The 22,504-nt window shown below is 42.3% G+C and overlaps 1 protein-coding gene across 4 annotated transcripts; it reads right to left on the bottom strand.

The window, feature by feature from the left end:
- Positions 1-1,068: 1,068 nt before the first annotated feature.
- Positions 1,069-22,266, bottom strand: LOC133659980 (ataxin-1-like). Of its 4 annotated transcripts, none has more exons than XM_062062943.1 (4): positions 22,175-22,266; positions 17,122-17,284; positions 4,752-6,752; positions 1,069-3,953 (listed from the first exon to the last, which is right to left on the bottom strand). In XM_062062943.1, exons 3-4 carry the CDS (start codon positions 6,540-6,542, stop codon positions 3,333-3,335), a joined length of 2,412 nt encoding a protein of 803 aa, XP_061918927.1. In that variant the 5' UTR covers positions 6,543-6,752; positions 17,122-17,284; positions 22,175-22,266; the 3' UTR covers positions 1,069-3,332. The 4 variants fall into 4 exon arrangements, with proteins under 4 accessions (XP_061918927.1, XP_061918926.1, XP_061918929.1 ...); XM_062062942.1 differs by lacking the exon at positions 22,175-22,266 and adding an exon at positions 17,929-18,361; XM_062062945.1 differs by lacking the exon at positions 17,122-17,284 and having other exon boundaries at positions 22,175-22,235.
- Positions 22,267-22,504: the final 238 nt, after the last annotated feature.

Genomic DNA, 22,504 nt, shown 5'->3' on the forward strand with positions numbered 1-22,504 from the left:
GAACTGATTGGGCTCTTAGGGTCACAGAACATTAGGCCCCTTTTCTAGTACCTGGTTAGCCGGAGTTCCTAGTGTGCCAAGACGATACCGTATAGGTCAGGAGTGTCAAACTCTATCGCACAGGGGGCCAAAATTCAAATCACACTTCAGATTGCAGGCCGAAGAGGATTAGTTCCTGCTTGAAGAGTTCTATTACAGCACAGTCTGAGTGTCCGTAAATGCATCATGACTGGTGAGCGGACTAAGCGCGGAGGAAACAGAGGGTGAGATACATATGGGAGAGAACCAATTCCTGTGCATTCTGAGACAGCTGTGGTTGCTTGTTTTAATGAAGTGATTGTTGTTGTCATCATTTTAACATACGGGCAAAAGCTACAGTATTTTATATGTACACAAAAACATCAGAATCCGGGAGGTTTGTGACTTCAGTCGGGAATCGGGATGTCAGTAGACAAGGTCAATTTCCGGTAGTCTTCCGCTCAATCAAGAAGAGTTGGCAAGTCTGAGAAGCAAGTGTTTGCCAGCATACCTTCTTGTTGTTATAATTAGCATTTTCAACTGTGTTTGTAATGTATTATTTTGTACGGACAGGTTAAAGTAAAGTGGTATCGTTTTTAATTGTGTACAATTCAATGATTTTTACCTCTATTGTAATATGACACCGTAAGTGAGAATGGTTAGCACACTTTATCTTCTTAATACCACTGTGGCCCATGAAGGAGTGTCAAGTCTGATTTACTCCGTGGGCCACATCATAGTCATGGCTGCCCTCTATTAGTAACTAGTGATACAACAATGATGTGTAATGGCCAAATGATATTACTATATAATTATTATCTTGTTGTATGCCAACAAAATGATGGAAAACTGTTTTTGCAATCAGTGAAAAGGACAACCACAAATTAAAGTTCAGCTATTGTAGAATTTTAAATAAATGCCTGGAATAGCTTTTTGCATCAAATAATACTGAGTAAGGAAGAATTCTTTTTTTTTTCTGTCAAAATTGAAACATGTTTAGCAAAAATGACGTAATGCCCTATTGACACATGTGTCGATGTTTTTGCAGGCCACATAAAATGATGTGGCGGGCTAGATCTAGCCCCCCTGGCCTTGAGTTTGACACCTGTGGCCAGCGGTGTTATTTATTTGACATAAAATGTATACTGTATGTAGTGGTGACACTGGAGTAAGTTTAAGTTCTTATTTGATGGAATTCGCCATGCAGGCCTTATGTACCGTAATTTCCGGACTATAAGCCGCTACTTTTTCCCCTCGTTCTGGTCCCTGCGGCTTATACAACGGTGCGGCTTATTTACGGCCTGTTCTTCTCCGACACCAACGAAGAGGATTTTGGTGGTTTTAGTACGCAGGAGGAAGACGATGACACAATGATTAAAGACTGACTTTTCATATACCGGTAGGCTGGTTATTTTGATAACATACAGGCGAGCACATTGTATTACTTTGCACCGTTGTATTATTTGTACTCTGCACGAATGCTGTTCGCCATGTCAAAGATGTGAAAGTTTGATTGAATGATTGAAAGATTTATAGTTAATAAATGGGACGCTTTGCGTTCCCAAACAGTCATCTCTGTCCTGACAATCCCCTCCGTGGTAGCAGGAACCCCTATATACTACGGTATTTACACATCAAAACCCTGCGGCTTATAGTCGGGTGCGGCTTATATATGGAGCAATCTGTATTTTCCCCTAAATTTAGCTGGTGCGGCTTATAGTCAGGTGCGGCTTATAGTCCGGAAATTACGGTATATTATTTTGGCCTGTGGGCCAGAAGTTTGACACCTGTGGTATAGGAAATCCATTGCTGGTTGCTCATCAGTCGGGCAGAATTTTTCATTAACATTGTAGTATTTGAGGATTCACAAAGATAAACAAAGGTAATGTTTGCTTGCTGTGCTTTAGATGTGGACACAGTGCAGTATCATACTCCACAGTCTCCACTTTGCTGCAGTTGCCCTCAATCTCCACGTGGCTACTTTTTTTACCGGACACCTAATATACTGATGCGTTCAATGTGGAGAGGTTTTCGCAGTTTGCTTTTTAAAAGTGGAAAACCGACTACTCCGTGGTGAAGTAGAGCCAGTACTGATCAGCGAAGAAGTGGCATTTAGTTTGTCGTTAGGGTGCAAATGGAGAATGCAGATGGTGATGTAGCAAACTGGAAGATCACATATTTTTCTGGCGAACCAGACTGGAGAAAAAAATTCAATCTGGCTGGCTATTTTACGACAAAAGCAGGTTGAGGTTGCGTTCTGTCTGATGCCGATGCATAATAAGGCAATAGTTTGCGGGCACGTCAGCCATGTTTAAAAATTCAGTGCTGCTTTGTTGCTGTGCAGCTTTAAAGTGGCCCAGGATTGATGCAGTGGACTTGCCTGCTCTTGTTCATATTCCAATCTAAATCCATACAATATACACCAATGCACCACACAGCGCCTACAGTATGTAAAGGTATACATGTGTTCTGAAGTTGTAAAAGTCAAGTACCAAAGGTACAAAAGGGCTTCAATGACATGCTTGTTTTGACACTTGCTATGCACATATGAGGATATAGTACATCGCTGGCCGTGTCTCGATTCCCTTTATCATAGAAATGCTGCATAACAGCGAGGTTTGACGACACCTGAACATTGCCGCTGCACAATCTCTTTAGTATAGTTGTATAAGGAATGTGTGTATGTGCGACCACTGTCACACACATATTGCAAACACATCAAATATCAAACTCACGCAACGCTGGTGCAGCAAAGAACACATCTGTGATTTTACAATATGAGGACAAAAAGTGGTTTACATTCAAACCCGACCCCATGTGCTCTGTGTGCCCACGAACACACCAACACACACACTCACTGCGGTGTGAAAGCTTGGACGATAGTAAAGATTCAACAGATGTGTGACGCGTCGAAAAGCTCTGCTATGATTATTACCAAATTAATATTGGCAATTATTAATTCAAAGTGGTCATTTTTCCCTCTTAATTGTACTTGTGACGTAACTACTACCCAAAAAAACTGATGACCCGCCTTCTCCACATGGGCATCTGTTCTGCCATGCTAATAGGAATCTTAGCAACACACGCTCCACATTCACACTGCATTCATTTTTGCTTCCAGCATTGATTGCACTGATTGCACTGAGTGTGCGACCTCTCACTGCACTCGGCGTCCGACAAATGGCAGAAATAAAATGGTGGTCCTGTGTCAACTCTGCAATGTTATTATAGTAGTCTCAGTAGAGAGAACACAACAGGGCGCGAACACAATGCCAATAAATTTCGTTTTTAGCCCCCCCGGCCCCCCAGACAGTCTACGGTTTGTTCAAGCATCTTTCTCTGCCGCTGCTTGAGTGGCCCTCTATGCTGATTTTTACCTCCTGAGGGATGATGGAGGGCAGAGTTGACGGAGGCTCCCCCTCTGCTCTCTCAGTCTGGTCCCGCTCTGGAGCGGACCATCTTCTCTTTCGAACAGAGGTTCTTTCTGGATTTCTGCACTGGATTTTGGACGGTGTGGCCATGTCTATTTTCACATCTGCAATTCCAGAGATCCCTTCCACTGATCTCGGATTTAGTCCCATTTGGGTTGGTTGCCCTCGTCCTGACGCAGGTGCAGATGTCTGCACTCTCTCTACACCAGAGGCCTTCATAAGAAGACCGCTGTTACTGGATGCAGTGTTTGGCCTCTGATTCATCAGCTCTGTGTTGTTACAGGGGTCCGACATTCGGGCCGTCTTCAGCCTGGCCCCCAAAGCTTCGGTGTCTTGTAGCGAACCATTCCTCAGCCCGCGAAGTGTCAGAGACACGCAGACGTCCCCCACGCACAGCTTAGCACAGGACAGCTCAAAGAGCTGAGTGGTCCGGTCAGGACAACAGGAGGACCAGCCCTGACCAAAAACGAAGAAGGGATATTCCACCAGAACCTCCACGCACACCTACAGAAACACATTCGTGGACGGTTAGCCCTCTGCAAAAATGTGGATGTAACTACAAGAGATAGTAAATCATGTCATGATGCAATGGATATTTTAGAAATTTGGGGCAGGTGGAAGTTGCCCCAGCAGATGTAACAGATGCTGCGGTGCTGAAAAAAATGTGTAACCTTTTCTTAAAGAATAGTGACCCTAACTTATACGGTATTGACCCAAAAATAAGACAAAATGTGTTATCCATAAAAAAAAAGTATTGAAAAGGTGTGCTCTCTTATATTCAAGGTGTGAACCTTAATTTTCGTCACACGATTAACACACTATAGCTACAGTATCTATCAAAATGTGGCACCAAACAAGCGATTTAGAGCTTTTCTTTCTGTCACTCACACACACACCAGAAAAAACGTGCCTCAACGGGTCAATATGGTAATTCTGTTAATTGTGTCTTTACAGTAGTATTCTTATTATATGACTGTATGCCCTGTCCTTCATTATTATATTTTACCTACTAAAAAGAACACGAGCTTAATATATCTTACTTTATTTGCACAGCAGAAAGCTCATCAGCTAGAGTGAGGAACCAGCCTGCATATTAAAAATAGCTGCACTGATACATTTTTTTGAATTTTATTATCTCCAAGAAACAATATACCAAAGGTGCTGGCTCCCTATTAATATGTTATGAGTTTTCCGCCATTTTTATTCTACTGCTGGGAACCCGAGAATACATTTTATAGCATGGCTTTTGATATGGATAGTATTGATTTGTCATACAAGAAGAATGAATCATGTTTATCTCACCTGGGCTTTGAGCTCCCCCACAGAAAACTGTATGACCACAGCGTTAGGAGTCTGGCCACAATCGATACGCTCAACGGTACTGGAGTCGATCTTCAGTTCACTGCTGATCTCCGCGCTTTGAATGAAGTCCTCGGTTTTGAGATCCTCCACACGCTTCAGCTCCCCATCGGCAAGCTGAATGATGGAACCTCTCATGAAGAATGGAGGTAGGGCCACGGGGGAGGAAGGAGAGGAGATGGTGGGAGAAGTTTGGATGGAAGTGGAGACTGGAGCATTGACAGAAACAGGGACTGGGGCTGGGACTAGAGAGGGAGCTGTCACCACTGCAGGGGCTGGGTTTGAGGGAAAGGTAGGGTGTGCTGGGGCTACAGCACGGGGTACTTGATTTCCATCTGTGCCAATTGGCTCACATTTGGACAGGGCTGTGGCGAGATAGGCATGAGGCATGGCAGTGGATATCTGGGGTGTTGTGGTAGCAGTCAGGGAGCTAACAGCACGGCTAACCTCTGTTTCTGTGCCATTGTTGGCGCTGCTGACTGGGATGAGCAAGGACTGACCACTAGGAATGACCAAGTGCTGAGGCAGTGCTGTGTGATAACTAACTGCATGCTGGTTGGCGCTGGTGATATAGCCGATGATTGGAGCTTGTGTGGAGGAATAAAGACTGACAGGTATTTCTTCAGGGGGAAGAGTGGCCTGCATGACTGAATGGGGGGCGACAGTTTTCACCACCTCTGACGATGAGAGGGAGGAGAAAGAAGAAGATCTAGACATCGGTTTACCCAAACAGATGCTGCCCTTCTCGGTCTGAAGTAAGGAAATCTTATTGGTGCCCTGTTCCTGATCAGCTCCATGGTTTGGCTGGGCTACAAGTACCAATGAGGTCTGAAGTCCGGATGGGTTCTGGCCATACTCTGCAGGCACAAGAATGTGTCTAGCCTCATAGCTCTGGACTTGATGATGATTTACCATTTGAGTGGGAGCTTTAATCTGTTTGACCACTTCAAGCTCGCCATTCAGCATACCTTTGGCATGCACCTCTGGTTTCTTTCCCACAAAACCATCTGAATACTGAACCAACAGCTGCGAGGGAGCAAGGGTGAGTGTTTGAGGGAGGACAGCAGAGTGAGGGTGGAGCTGGAGGTGGGCTCCAGATGATGAGACGGCGGTTCCACTGACGGTCAGAGGTGTTCTGTTATCGAGATGGATGTACTGGTTGGTTACTTGTGGAGCACTTGGAAGGGTAACCGGGGCAAGCTCTGTTGGAGGGACGCCAATTTGGAACTGCTGCTCTCCTTTGGTGTTAGGTGATATCAGGGCGGTGGTGTAACCATCCAGCTGGGAGCGCTGTCCCACGGAGCTGGTATTTGCAGGGATCACATGAGAAGAGATGTAGCCAGCGTAGGGCCCAGAACTGATGAACTGAACATTAGGTCCTAGCTGTGCAAACTGGATGGTTCCCGTGTGCTGAGGAATGGTTGTCGAGTAGACTGCAGGTAGGGAGCCAAGCGTCACTGCAGACAGAGGAGTAGATGACGTTGGGATGGAAGCGGGAGGAGAAGAGGAGGAAGTGGAGGAGTTGGGACGTCTTGGGCTCTCTGAGTCTCTGGACCTGCAGCGTTCACTGGCTACATTTGCCAGCCATGCTAGGTTCTCAGTGTGAGGAGTGGGATCATGATGGATCACAGGAGGAGTTGCTGCAGCTACTACCACTGGCCTCTGCTCCAGTGCCAGGATCTCTCGCTTTTTAGGCGGCAGGCATCCATTACTCCGCTCCTGATTGGATTTCATTGTGCCTGATATGTTTTGAATGTAGTTGTTGACACTTCCACAGTCTCTCTTTCTGAGTGTTAATGTTTTTCCCCTTTGCTAGGATGGCCACTAGCATACAGCTCCAGGTCTCAATCCAGAGAAGATGCAGCCGCTCCAGCTCATAAATTGAGCTCCATAAACTTCATGTGGTATCATCTCTGATGGATCTTCCACGATGTTGGTGGAAATCTGACAACAGAGAGACAACTTGGGTAAGCACATTTTTGTTTTTTGTTTTTTTCATTAGCTCTGCATGGTTAGCGCAAAACACAGTTTATCTTTACTAAACATGCTAAATGTAAGAATCTGCGAAGATCTGAATGAATGCAAAACATTTTGTCAAGCTGTAGTAGGCTAAGATTAAGAGTTAATTTTGTATCTCCTTTGCCTAAAGGAGCCATATGTAATACCGGTAATTTCATGTCGAGTCATCATTAAATGGCCCTGATATGTCAAAAGACATTAATAAATCATGTTATTTTTCAATACCTCTATAACTAATAACAGTAGTTCAGCCAGGTTATGCTCATTTCAAAATTAGATTTACAGCCCCAAAATCGTTTTATTGTTTTAATTTAGATGTCCCGCCTTCTACCGTTTGACCAATTAGAAAGTCTGTGAGTGTGTCACATCCAGGTTGCCAGTTACGCACCGCCCTCTCCGTCTAACCACTGCCACTGGTAAATTTACTAAACATGTCAGACCTTAGTAAATCTAAAAGGCCTCATTACGATTCTCAACTTATTCATGACAAAGCCAGGAACAAAACGAAGATTTGTATCGGAGACGCCTTTGAAAGATGGAGACGATTGAAGGCGGAGAATATTTTTTCATTTGACGCCACACTTGCTAATTTCCTCCTTGATAGGTAAGTCAGGCATTAACGTTTTTTTATGACTTGTAATAAATGGAAATGGACATGTCGTATGTAAACTATATTGTCAAATACAGTCTATGATCTTGTCTAACAAAGCTAGTATGTTCGTGCAACGAATGCTTAGTGGGATGGTGCTTCGCTCCTAGTGTAATGCTTAGCATGCTAGCCCGGGCAATAACACATCGACATTCAGGGGGAAATATATGGTCGTTAGCCTGTATGTCGATGTGTCATCGAACTGACAGGGCAAAATATATTTTCGACAAATAAAACCTATGTGGATATGGATAGTATCAGTGCCTATTTCCTTCTAAATATGCTGATACGCTGAGGAAATGGGTTCCAACATTAGCACGGGTGTCATCATGGCAATGTGAAACGTATGGAGACAAGCCAAACCACATGATAAAATAATTCCTCATTCGTGTAGCTTATAGGCATACCTTGGTAAAATGTCTCCTCTTTAGTTTTGGGCGTATATTAGGCTGCTAAGCCTGCTCTACTTATTTTCACCAGTATAACCATCTCTAGCGTTGGTTGTAGTTTGTTTTAGTCTTTGTTTTCTGATAGTACTGACAATAACCATATGATTGCCATTTGTTGTAATATTGAACGCAGGCGTGTCGTACTTCTTCCTGAAAATAGCCTAATTCTGTGTAAAATGTGTTGGTTACAGATTTGTTATTGACAAAACGCTGGTCAGTTGAATTTCAAACTTCCAGTGGACGTTTGTAGTACCTTGGAGTAGCCCAGTCGATTGAGCTGGATTCGGCTGCGTATCTGGCAACCAACGTTCCCTCTAAGGTGCGCGCCTGGGCAATTGCGCACTGCTCACAGCAAATTAATGCCGCGCAGAAAATCAAAAATCCCATCTGAACTTTAAACAAAATAAACACATTACAATTTATTCTGTATGATTTTGCAATGCAACTCTGTGAGTGACAGGTGACAACAAGAGTGGCCCCAATGAATAAAACAATCTTTGTCAACACAGTTCAATTATCGTCTGTCGAGACACTTTACGGACAGGAATTCCATCAATCACTTTATTGAGCAAAACTGTTTGTAACCACGCCAAAAACATGAGTAAAAAAAACTTTTATCTATAAAAACTGGTATTTTTCTGCCATACAAACCAGGCTTAAACGGTATAGCGGGGCGGTATAGCTCGGTTGGTAGAGCGGCAGTGCCAGCAATTTCAGGGTTGCAGGTTCAATCCCCACTTCCGCCAACCTAGTCACTGCCGTTGTGTCCTTGGGCAAGACACTTTACCCACCTGCTCCCAGTGCCACCCACACTGGTTTCAAAATGTATCTTAGATATTGGGTTTCACAATGTAAAGCGCTTTGAGTCACTTGAGAAAAGCGCTATATAAATATAATTCACTTCACTTCACTGAAACCAACGTTATCATCCGTCATATCAACAGAAGCCGCTCGCTCTGTCTCACCTGCACCAACACACACACTCATGGCACTTAGCCAGTGCTGCGTTTATGGCCACACAAAAAGTCGGACAACCCCAACGCCAAACAATGTGTAAATGCTAGGTTGTAACACTCTGACTTCTCAATCAGATGTGTGCTTATTTAACTGCCATTTATTAAGAATGTTAATCTAAGGATATTATTCATGAAATATTGTCACTAGATTTCATAAATGCTAATAAAAAGATGTATTTTACAGACAGAAAGTTACAGGAACTAAATGTAATCTCTGAAAGGGGTAACATATCTTTTAAAGGCAGGTCCCACAGCCAGACATACAATACTAGCACGTAGGTCATGAAAAACACGTTTTTTTGTTATTGTCATTGTAAGAGGGCAAAATCACTTATATCAGAAAATTATTTTAATAAAATATTTAAATTGTTATTTAGTCAGGTTTGGGACAGGTGTGCTGCTGGTGTGGCCACTGTGTGTACGTCTGATGTTGCTCACATGTGCTCCACTGAATGCGTTTGCTCACACACATGAAACATTAGAGGGAACTTTGCTGGCAACCTCAGTCAGGGAGAGAGGGAGGGGACTACAGTATTTTGACCATGACTGCAGTTCCATTTCTGACCAAATTATTACATATGGATGCTTTAACTTTTTTTTGTTTTAGTTCTGTTTATATTAAAGATTAAAGATTAAAGTACCAATGATTGTCACACACACACTAGATGTGGTGAAATTTGTCCTCTGCATTTGACCCATCCCCTTGGGGAGCAGTGGGCAGCAGCGGCGCCGCGCCCGGGAATCCTTTTGGTGATTTAACCCCCAACTCCAACCCTTGATGCTGAGTGCCAAGCAGGGAGGTAATGGGTCCCATTTTTATAGTCTTTGGTATGACTCGGCTGGGATTTGAACTTGTATTGGAATATTCCGAATATGCAACATTATTTCATTTGCATTTCTATTGAAAATCCAACTTTGAATTGTTATGAGTGTGCTAGTTATTAAAATCATGTGTTAGCTAAAATAGTTCAAAATTCACTGTGTTACATGTTTGTCATGGTGTTGTGCCCATTTTCGCCACTAGGTGGTATAAATACTTCCACTTGATGGATGTTTTGCAGGGGAAGGCTAGTATGTACATACTTCCTTGAGAGGGGTATTTATTTTTATCATACCAATTTATAGCTATAATTGACGACATTTTCCATGACTATATTGAGAAAGGAGTATAGAGTAGGTTTCCTGGACAACAGTTGGTGGTAATGTGTCTACGTGCATTGCTGCCTGTCTCAAGAATGTACAGTATAGCAAGCAGGCCAGACTGGAAGGACAAAAATACAGAGTAACATTCTCAGAACAGTTTAGTTTTCTTTTCTTTTTTTCCCCCTCAACACTTCAAGACCTTGAGTTGAGTGAGAACAACTGCAAATATAACTTTCACCTCCAGTGAAAGACTCTGGGTAAGGGAGTGCATTCAGGACAAAAGTAGGGCCATTCTACAAGATGTAACAATTACATCGCTGACTTCTAATGCTTTTGTTACATTGAACCGGTTTGTATTGATGGATAAATAAGAAACGTATAAGGTCACTCAAAATATGTGCATGTGCATGATGTGTCCTCAATGTATTTGTGTGTGTAAGCTAACTCTTCTACTTCGGAACCGCTGCAGACAAAAGGGTGAACATTTGGCAGGACGTGCACCCTTACTGTGCTACTTGTGATATGTTTTTTTTATCTGGAAAATAAACAATACGATGGTTGCTATAAAAACCAAAGATTAGGTTGGCTTGGCTAGAAATGTCTCACACATCTCAAAGCACTCTACAAAACACCCACTGTATCTGGTGTAGGGTTGTAGGGTATACCGGTATTAGTATAGTACCGCAAAACTATTGAATCATATTCGGTACTATACCGCCTCTAAAAAGTACCGGTCCCCCACCCTCCGTCGTCGTCACGTCGTGTTGGTTTAACGAGCAGACGAGCATGTTCGGCAGGGCACAATCACAGAGTACTTACAAGCAGACACAGTGTGTAGACAGAAAAGGGAGAACGAACGCATTTTGGCTTAAAAATTAACGATAAAGGTGAAGTTATAACACTGAAATGCCCTCAGGAAGAGGTGCTTTTAGATATGGCTAGCTAGTTAGCGGCTACAGTCCAGCCGCAGTCGGCAGTGTTTTAGCTACTTCTAAATCACTAATCCTCGCCTCCATGGCAACAAATAAAGTACGTGTCTTACAAGTATCATCCCTGCAGGACAAGGAATAGCTAATAATGCTTAACTACACACCGTAGGTCACCGGCGTCACCGCTAATGACACCGTTCTTGAATGTAAACAAACGCCATTGGTGGATCTACACCTAACATCCACTGTAATGATACCAAGTACAGGGGTGTATCTAGTCGATACTACTAGGATTACATCGATATTTTTTAGCATCACAAAATCTTTTCTCGTTTTTTTTATTTATCTATTTATATTATGTTTATAAACTAAGGAAATATGTCTCTGGACACATGAGGACTTTGAATATGACCAATGTATGATCCTGTAACGATTTGATACCTAAATTTGTGGTATCATCCAAAACTAATGTAAAGCATCCAAACAACAGAAGAATAAGTGATTATTACATTTTAACAGAAGTGTAGATAGAACATGTTAAAAGAGAAAGTAAGCAGATATTAACAGTAAATGAACAAGTAGATTAATAATCCATTTTCTACCACTTGTCCCTCATAATCTTGACAAAATAATAGAATGGAAAATGACACAATATGTTACTGCATAGGTCAGCAGCTAAATTAGGAGCCTTTGTTTGTTTACTTACTACTAAAAGACAAGTTGTCTTGTATGTCCACTATTTTATTTAAGGACAAAATTGCAATAACAAACATATGTTTAATGTACCCTAAGATTTTTTGTTAAAATAAAGCCAATAATGCAATTTTTGTGGTCCCCTTTATTTAGAAAAGTATGGAAAAGTATTGAAATACATTTTACCGGTACCAAAATATTGGTAATCTTGACAACACTAATCTGGTGTTTAAGCGAATCAGCTCTTAGGTACTGATAAGCAGTAAAGTTTGAGCAAGATTGTTTGAAAAACATGGCCTCCATCAGTCCAAACATCAATCATCAGGGACATGACTTAGCGACTCATTGTCCAAAAGTCATTGACCGTTTGTCAAATGATTATACGACGTTGAGGATATCTCTATTACATGTATGCATTGCACTGCAAATGTCATTTACAGTTCGGGCACCCCTTTAACACCTCGTTTTCTCATGACTGTACAAAGTTATTCTGTATGTGTAACTATGTCAACAAGCCCATTCAGCACAGGAACACTGTCAATGTTTGACTGCAGGGATAAATCAACATATTCTATAGCTGCATAAAGTAAACTTGTGCACACATAACCTTGTCGCAGTTGTTTACTAAGCAGCCTTGAAGTCTTCATACGACAAGTCCACGTCATTGCACCTTCCTGTACTGTTCTTTCCTGCAGGGTTATTTATGTGTCACTGCACGAGGCACAACTACTATACATTGCCAGAGGCAGTGTAGACATTGACATACACATGTTTATCTATCCGCACGTCACTCTGACAATATTACATATGAGCTTTAACAACTGTCCTACACAAAAAGCTGAGTAGCACAACCAACAGTTTGAAGTGCATGCAAAGCAGATACAGCTACTGGATGCTGAATACTCATCATGACACAACAAGTGCAACTACTGTTTTGGATTCATTTGGGTGTTCAATTCAATTAATTTGAATACATTGAATTTGTTGTGAAGATGTTGTGATGCCAAAATATATCGATCTAATCATAGTAGTATCGACTAGATATGCTCCTGTCCTTGGTATCATTACAGTGGATGTTAGCTGTAGATCCACCAATGGCGTTTGTTTACATTGTTACGCCGGTGAGCTACGGTGTATAGTGAAGAATGTTTAGTAGAGATGTCCGATAATGGCTTTTTTGCCGATATCCGATATTCCGATATTGTCCAACTCTTAATTACCGATTCCGATATCAACCGATACCGATATATACAGTCGTGGAATTAACACATTTTTATGCCTAATTTTGTTGTGATGCCCCGCTGGATGCATTAAACAATGTAACTTTACCATGAATTGATTAACGTGGACCCTGACTTAAACAAGCTGAAACACTTATTCGGGTGTTACCATTTAGTGGTCAATTGTACGGAATATGTACTGTATTGTGCAATCTACTAATATAAGTTTCAATCAATCAATCAAAAACAAGGTTTTCCAAAATAAGAGAACAACTTCAACTCCAGCTATGGAAAAAAATGCCAACATGGCACTGCCATATTTATTATTGAAGTCACAAAGTGCATTATTTTTTTTTAACATGCCTCAAAACAGCAGCTTGGAATTTGGGACATGCTCTCCCTGAGATGATCCTAATACCCACTACAACTATGTGAAATACTATACTTTGACTTTCACATAGTGCATTATTTATTTTAAACATGCCTCAAAACAACAGCTACAAAAACAATGAAGGCACACAGCTTCAGTCCAGAGTATACTAGAGCATACTTGCCAACCTTGAGACCTCCGAATTCGGGGGGGTGTATATTGTAGCGTCCCGGAAGAGTTAGTGCTGCAAGGGGTTCTGGGTATTTGTTCTGTTGTGTTTATGTTGTGTTACGGTGCGAATGTTCTCCCGAAATGTGTTTGTCATTCTTCTTTGGTGTGGGTTCACAGTGTGGCGCATATTTGTAACAGTGTTAAAGTTGTTTATATGGCTACCCTCAGTGTGACCTGTATGGCTGTTGATCAAGTATGCTTGCATTCACTTATGTGTGTGCAAGGATTAGTGATTTAGATCCACTATGGACTGGACTCTCACACTAGTATGCTAGATCCACTCGACGTCCATTGCACCGGTCGCCCAGGGGCGGGGTCCCCACATCTGCGGTCCCCTCCAAGGTTTCTCATTGTCATCCCATTGGGTTGAGTTTTTTCTTGCCCTGATGTGGGATCTGAGCCGAGGATGTCGTTGTGGCTTGTGCAGCCCTTTGAGACACTCGTGATTTAGGGCTGTATAAGTAAACTTTGATTGATGATTGATTTAGAAGTAGCTACAACACTGCAGACTGTGGATGGACTTTAGCCGCTAGCTAGCTAGCCATGTCTTAAAGCCACTCTTCCTGAGGGCGTTTCAGTGTTATAACTTCAACTTTATCGTTAGTTTTTAAGCCAAAATGTGTCCGTTCTCCCTTTTCGGTCTACACACTGTGTCTGCTTGTAAGTACTCCGTGATTGTGCGCCGCCGAACATGCTCGTCTGCTCGTAGACAAGCAATGTCACGACATGACAACGACGGGGGAGCGGGGGGGTGGGGGCCTGTTACTTTTTAGAAGCGGTATGTTACCGAATGTGATTCATTAATGTTGCGGTACTATACTAATAACGGTACACCGTACAACCCTAGTGTCCATACACAGTGTGGAGCCGCACCCCTAAATTAATTATATTCTCTATTACAGCAAAAAAACTAAATTTCCTAGTTTCTTAAGTATCATTATCAAGTCTATATCCCTGAGTGAGCCAGGAGCAGGCATACATATAGCTAAGCTAACCAATCCAATCCAATTCAATCCACTTTATTTATATAGCACATTTAAACAACAAAAAGTTTCCAAAGTGCTGCACAACAATATTAAAAACAATATTAAAATATTGTGTTGTTTATAGTGTTGTTTCAAGCTAAACTAGCTTGAAACAACACTAAGTTTATTAAGTTTAAGAAGTGTAGCTGGAACCGTGTTGCAGAAGAAAATAAGCAGATATTAACAGAAAATTAACAAGTAGATTAATAAGAGCTAGAGAGAGTATAATATATAGCAGTTCTGTTTATGTGTTAGCATTGTCACAGTCAGTAAACAACACGTAAAAGGAGGATCGGATCCATTGGTGGTGTCGCAACAAGAGGTAGTATCAGTATGTGATCAATACAAGAGTAATTAGATAAACACTTTTATCTTCTTGATAATTGTGTTGTCGTCTTTGTTAATGTTTACAAACTCAGGGAATAATTCCTTGGACGCAGGAGGACTAGGAAGACAAAAACGAAATGAGTAATATAGATGGGCTTTTGTTTGTTTATTGAGTAATATTGACTTTGTTTTGCTCAAACAATTGTATGTAATAAAAGAGAAAGATGAATTAGTTGAAATGTTGTGGCGATATTGTTAAACTGTCAATAGCACTCATCAGTCACCATAGATAAATGAAAATGGAAACATTTAAAGTTAACACATGTGATCGGTATTGGTATTGGTATCAGCTGATCACACTCATGAATGATCGGTATCGGAATCGGCAGCATTAAACCCTGATCTAATAAGTAAAACACTCATATATGGCAGTGGTTCTCAAATGGGGGTACGCGTACCCCTGGGGATACTTGAAGGTATGCCAAGGGGTACGTGAGATTTTTTTTAAATATTCTAAAAATAGCAACAATTCAAAAATCCTTTATAAATATATTTATTGAATAATACTTCAACAAAATATGAATGTAAGTTCATAAACTGAACATCAAATCAAGTAGGCTATTCCATTCATTAACATAATCCCTGAATATTGCAACAATGCAATATTCAGTGTTGACAGCTAGATTTTTTGTGGACATGTTCCATAAATATTTAATATTTATATGTTAAAGATTTATTTTTTTGTGAAGAAATGTTTAGAATGAAGTTCATGAATCCAGATGGATCTCTATTACAATCCCCAAAGAGGGCACTTTAAGTTGATGATTACTTCTATGTGTAGAAATCTTTGTTTATAATTGAACCACTTGTTTATTTTTCAACAAGTTTTTAGTTATTTTTACATCTTTTTTTCCAAATAGTTCATGAAAGACCACTACAAATGAGCAATATTTTGCACTGTTATACAATTTAATAAATCAGAAACTGATGACATAGTGCTGAATTTTACTTCTTTATCTCTTTTTTGCAACCAAAAATGATTTGCTCTAATTAGAGGGTACTTGAATTAAAAAAATGTTCACAGGGGGTACATCACTGAAAAAAGGTTGAGAACCACTGATATATGGGATGTACTGAAAAGCAGGAGTCTTCAACATTTCCCAGGTCCAAATGGATGGAGGGATGGAGCATCTTGTATAAAATTGAACTGGTGCTATACTCCATCCATCCATTTTCTACCGCTTGTCCCTTATGGTGTCGCGGGGGGGGTGCTGGAGCCTATCTCCGCTGCATTCGGGCGGTAGGCAGGGTACACCCTGGACAAGTCGCCACCTCATCGCATACTAAGATATAAAATTATCTAGTGTAGTGACGCTAATCGCTAGCTGACAACTGCTGAGCTAATCGCTACCTGACAAATGCCACACTAATTGCTAGCTAGCAGCTGACGCAGTAATCGCTGGCAGGCATTTGCGTACCTCTGCGGACACCCTGAGGGTCAAGGTCCCCCTTTTGAAGACCTTTGCTGTGAAGCGGAATTCTGGAATAGAGCAACTGGAAAATAGTGAAATTTCAAGTCTACTTCCTGTTTGCAACAACATCGCCAATTAAATTGGGAATGGTGTACGAGCCTGCAACAGATGCAACAATGGGGATGCGTATGGAGAAAGAGTGAGGGGGAGGAGAGGGAGGACGGCAAATAAAGCGGTGTGGATGGAAGAAAGGCAGAGGATAGGATACGGAGTAAATTTGCGAGGGGGTGGGGAGGGGGTGGGGGGTGACGACGACATAGTGCCGCTTCTCCTGACCCACATTGAGCAGCGCCTGCAGCATCAGCCCCCGCCTTGTGATGGATGACACCACACACACACATGCAGCATCACTCTGTGGCAGCAACCCTACCTCAGCAACACCTGTAATGACATCATCATCACCCAAGCAAGAAAAGACTGGCAGACACAAATAAGCAGCAAAACAACACTGCGTCCTTCCCGCTAAATGAGCGTGAGCACAACACATGGTCACACATGCAGCGCCTCTCTTGATCCTGCAGCCTATTATTAGATGAGTGACTCCAGCAAACACATGTGTGTTAGTTACTATGGAGAACAAAGGCGCGCTTTCAAGAAACAAATGTCACAGACGCGTGGAAGCTCCGTATCCAGCCCTGCTGCACTGTCACCTCTAAAAAAAAGACACGCATGATGGAGGCATGACATCAGAGGGGAGGGCGCGTACTCACAAAAACCCCCAGAGGGGGGTGGGTTTGTGTGGCCATTGTGTTGACTTCAGGTGAACGGCGCAGATACGCAGCGGCACAATCCCCTCACAGCTTCATAGCACTACCATCTTTCTGCAGCAGGGTGAGGGAGAAGCGATGCCAATACAGTGTCCGGACGATGGAGCTGGAATCCCACAGAGTGGCATATATGTTGTCAATAGTTTGAAACCTCACCTGCTAGACCAGACATAGATGCAGCAGTGGCTATATTTAGATAACAAAAACATCATCGTTATCAATCTGAGCATGCATGAAACAGCGGGGGGGGAACTACTGTGCGAGGCGTGCATGCGGGATTCTCTGCGTATAAATAGACCGTCGTCTAAATCCCTGCACAAAGCAGATCAATACCGTCCAATGCTTTTTTCCCCCCTCCAAATATCCCAAAAGAGACATTTTACTGCCTGCTTTTCTAATGTGTGTGTGTGTGTGTCCCTTTAAGAGGCGGACCGGACCGTGTGCTTGACTACAGACAAAAAAAACAGGCACTGGGTTCAAGCTGTTTGTCTCCATAATGACTCCGGAGTTCTGTATCAGCGCCGGACATGCAGGCACACACACACACACACACACACACACACACACACACACACCCTTGCATAGTGAGCGCCTTGAATGCATCTCCTGGCAGGATGCTGATGGCAGCAGCCTCCCTGTTTTTTTGTCGTAATATAGTAGCAGGACAGAAAATACTACTATGCCACAAATCAAAACGATGCAACCCCTCCCACCCCCTTTCTGCTGATTAGAGTACTAAGAATAGCTCACCGGTCCTTCCACTGCCACTGCTTGCAGAGCTTACAGAGCATGTGCAATGATTCCACTGTGGACCCGCGAGACGTGCTTCCTTGCAGCGTCCTCTTCCCGGTCCTCTCCTTTGTGCTACAGCCCCTCTTGTGAGGACTCTGTTCAGGAGTTACCCCTCCGCTTGCCCCTTGCAATCGGCCCGATGGCAGAGGAGGTCCCCCCCATCCCTCAGGCCGCCCCCCCCCCCTTTTCCTGTGTGCAAAAAAAAACAAAAAAAACAAGCCCACACCAGGTCTTGCGTGCAAGGCTTCTCCGACGCGTGTTATGCAAGGCCACCAGACCGCCTCACTCTCCTCTGTCTGCCTGGCTGCCTCTCTTCCCTCTGTGCTTCTCCCTCCCCTTCCTCCCTGCCTCGCTCCCTCAGTACTCCAACTGACACGGCTCCTCCCCCTCCGCCAGCCCCATCAGCCATCAGGTATTCATTCAAAAAAAAAAAAAATACACACACACACTCTACTTGGCTGGGTGCCCAGACTACGTTCACACAGGAGGGAGGGAGCAACAGTGGGTCGGAGAAGGAGGCAGAACTGGAGAGTCAGTTCTGCACAGACAGACATGGATGTGCACGGATGCAAAGAACTCTCCGTGCGGAAATATTGGCACATATGCATGCGCACTAAACTGACTGTGGATTAAATTGTGGAGTGTGTTAGCACTCATATGCATTTCCCCTCTATCTAATCTGCCCTGCAATGATTGAGCCTCTCTTCAGCTGGAAAATGACTCAGAGTAAGCAACAACCTCCTTGTCCTTCCCCCCAGATATATTTCCCCTCTATAAACACACACACACTACACTGATAAACACCCACGCCGCACCCACACCCACACTTGGCCCTCTTCAGTCCACTTTCCCCCTGCTGGGCCTGTCGCAGAGAAAGAGCCAGGCTGCGGGCAACCAGTTTTGTGCCAGGCCAGCTTGCTATCTGCTCCTCTGCAGGCGCCGCTCGCAAGGTGGCCTGTCTGACATGACAGCACACTGAGGAGGAGGTCGACAGCACAACAGCTGAGCTATAGTAGTCAGGACTTCTATGTGCATTCTCCAGGCAGGTCGAGCGAGTTATGCTACATTCCAGACAGCTGGGCGGTAGGAAATATCCACACTTGGAACTTGTAACGGTCCCAGTAAAAAGTAACATAAATCAACCAGTCTTCTGCAAGTCTATAGTGGGCTACACACGTGCTGGGGTCTCCAATTAGCGCAGGTCAAAAATGATTGTCAGCTGTGGCTGTGGGCAACTACAGGCAATTACAAGACTGCAAAGTGCTACCAGATCTACCACCCGAGCAATGTCAAAAGGCAACTGTTGCGTTCCATTTCGTCGGACATCTTTTGCCCAGACTGCCTTTTCAATAAAAGGACCACAACTATGGAACTCTCTACCTGACACTTTGAAAAGTATACCTGCACTTGTCACTTTCAAAAAACAAACAAAATTATGGCTAGTTGAGCAACAATCGTGTTCCCATGTTTGGTTTTTACTCATTTTTACTAATTGGTTTTTATCTAGTCTGCATTTTGTCTGTGTTATTATTATTGGCTTTTATCTAGTTTGCACTTTGTCTGTATTATTTCTATTATCATTATTATCGACTTTGTTGTTGGGGACAAGTGTTGTAAATTAGCTTTGGCTACAAACACTATGATGCCTACATTGGATAACTGTCTCAGATGTCTATGTTTTTGTATCTGTCCCTATTTCAATAAACCTCTATAATAATAAAAAAAAAAACCTCCTGAAGTAGTTTTTATTAACTCCATAGGAGATGCATTTGAAGCATGATAAGTGGTCAGCTTGTGCAACTGATCATCAGTTTGCACCTTACTTGACTTACTTGACTACTTTTAGATTGTTTTGTGTCATGTTTGTGTGTCCTCTCAATTGCTCTGTTGATTGCTAGTCTGAATGTTGCTAGACCGGGTTTGGTTTTGAAATTGGAATTGTATTATTATGGTATAATTGTATGGCAGCACGATCGGACAGGGGTTAGTGCATGTGCCTCACAATACGAAGGTCCTGAGTAGTCCTGAGTTCAATCCCGAGCTCGGGATCTTTCTGTGTGGAGTTTGCATGTTCTCCCCGTGACTGCGTGGGTTCCCTCCGGGTACTCCGGCTTCCTCCCACCTCCAAAGACATGCACCTGGGGATAGGTTGATTGGCAACACTAAATTGGCCCTAGTGTGTGAATGTGAGTGTGAATGTTGTCTGTCTATCTGTGTTGGCCCTGCGATGATTTGTTGGATTGATTAATTTAAAAAAATACAAAAATCGAAAAAAATCAAATAAAATACAAATAAAATTTTTAAAAAATTTAAAAAAGTTTGCACCTTACTGCAATGTTTCGCAATGTAACAAAAACATGGCTGACAACATTGATTATACATACAAGCCCTTTAAAATTGACTTCCAAACAACTTTGCAAAATAGTTGTATTTGTAAATTGAGACAACGTTGATGTCTAATGTTGTATCCACATTGTTGGTTGGGAAATGACCAATTGTCAAAAGGTCAAATCAAACGTCACAACCTGACATGGGATAAACATTGTCAAAAAGCATGTTGTTTCAACGTTGTATTTGTGTTGTGAAATATTGGTTGGATAATGACCACAATTCAATGGTCAAAGCAACATCAGAACCCCACATTGATTAAATGTCAAAAAGCCAACGTTAGGTTTGAGTTGCTCAACGTCAGCACCTAATTCAACCAGTTCTCAACGTTGTTTCAATGTCTTGTGCCTGCTGGGACAGAGGAGATGTACTATTAAGCTCATCTTTTGAGTTGAATTGAGTTTGTGTTTATTTCGAACATACAACATGATACGTCACAATTTCCAGTTTCTCTATTCAACACGACTTGTGGGTCACATCTTACATTCTACCAAATTACATGTAGCAATACCTCATATTTCATCATCACATCAATCTACCTCTAATGTTCAAATGATTTGTTAATATATTTGATATATTACTTTCAGTGTTAGGAAAAACAGTGTTACACCATAACGGCGTAATAACACATTTATATAATGAGTTACTTTTAAGTACAAAACAACAAAGTCACCGATGTAACGTGGCACACTACAGCGGCAAAAGCACAGCAAGTTCAATGCAGGAAGTCCTTTCTTACTAATGCGAGCAAAACCCAGCGCCACACTAAAATGAACTTGATATCAAATAGAGGCAGGCCACGTGACACAGCCAACAACATGTAGGCTAAGTACACACACACGTACACACACTTCTACTTCTACTACTGCGGAGTAAATCGGTGATTGAAGTGGAAAGCTTGCAATTCTACAATACCCTGTTTATGGACGAGGAGAAAAGACAGCCATCGAAAGCACATTTAATCTCTTTATTATTTTATACTAGCGCTTATATAATCCAGTGAAAAGATTCACTGGAGGCAAACTGCCACTGCTAAGCTAACAAACACAGCTTGGCTAAAATGCTGCTCTGAATGCTCTCTCGCTGACGTCACACATCACATCACACACACACTCTACTCTCATGAAACGTCTCTCAAATGCACAATTGACTGTGTTTTTTTAAGTCACGGACAAATTACTTCAACTAGTAATTAATCACATACCGTTAGTAATTCAATTACTTTTAGGTAAATTAATGAGTACGTTGAGTAACTATAATTCATTACTTTTTAAAAGTAATTTTCCGAACACTGATTACCTTATCCGTGCCTTAAATAGTCAAACTCTACTGAGTACTACAGAATCCAAATAAATGCCAACCACGCTGCAATTTTGTAGTGCAGCATTATAACACAGTAGTAGCAGTAGTAACAGTAGTAACACAGTAGTAACACAGTAACACACAGTAGTAACACAGTAGTAACAGCAGTAGTAACAGCATCGGTAGTAGTAGTACTAGTGCATATTGAGAGTGCTACTACCACCTTAAAACATCTTCTCTTTGCTTTATCTTTACATTCCTGTATTATTAAACACATATATAATACCTCTCTATGCACCACACACCCCTCCATGTACTGTAAGTCTGTAACAGGGCAGCGTACAGCAGAAAATTGCACAAAACCTCAGGCTTCTTCCGGCTATACGATATACCGTTAGCCTGGGGACTTCTCTGCACTTCAAGTTCCAATTCAACTTATGCAAGAAATAACTTTGAACATAACACACACACACACACACCCAAGCCTTGAATGGTCAGAAATTATTCAGGTTACCTTGAAAGTGGGTATGGGTGTCCAAAATAAGTGTCACCCCTGGCCTGTGGCTGCTCTGCTTCCACACCACACTGTGTTCCTATGAGATCCACCTATAGTGTGTAGCAGACATGTCCAGACATGCAGCACTGATCCACACACACACTCAGGCACACACAAGACAAGCATTAAAACATGATGCCAAGAAGAAAAACATGATCAGGATGGGGTTTTTTTTTCTATTGTTATTTTAGCAAATTCATGTAGATGACATCTCAACTCTGACCTCCCACTGCACTCCATGTTGCATATTTCAGTGTGTTGTATGGAGGAGTGACAACAAATCTGCTA

This window comes from Entelurus aequoreus, linkage group LG11 (genome assembly GCF_033978785.1).
Source record: "Entelurus aequoreus isolate RoL-2023_Sb linkage group LG11, RoL_Eaeq_v1.1, whole genome shotgun sequence".
Lineage (NCBI taxonomy): Eukaryota > Metazoa > Chordata > Actinopteri > Syngnathiformes > Syngnathidae > Entelurus > Entelurus aequoreus.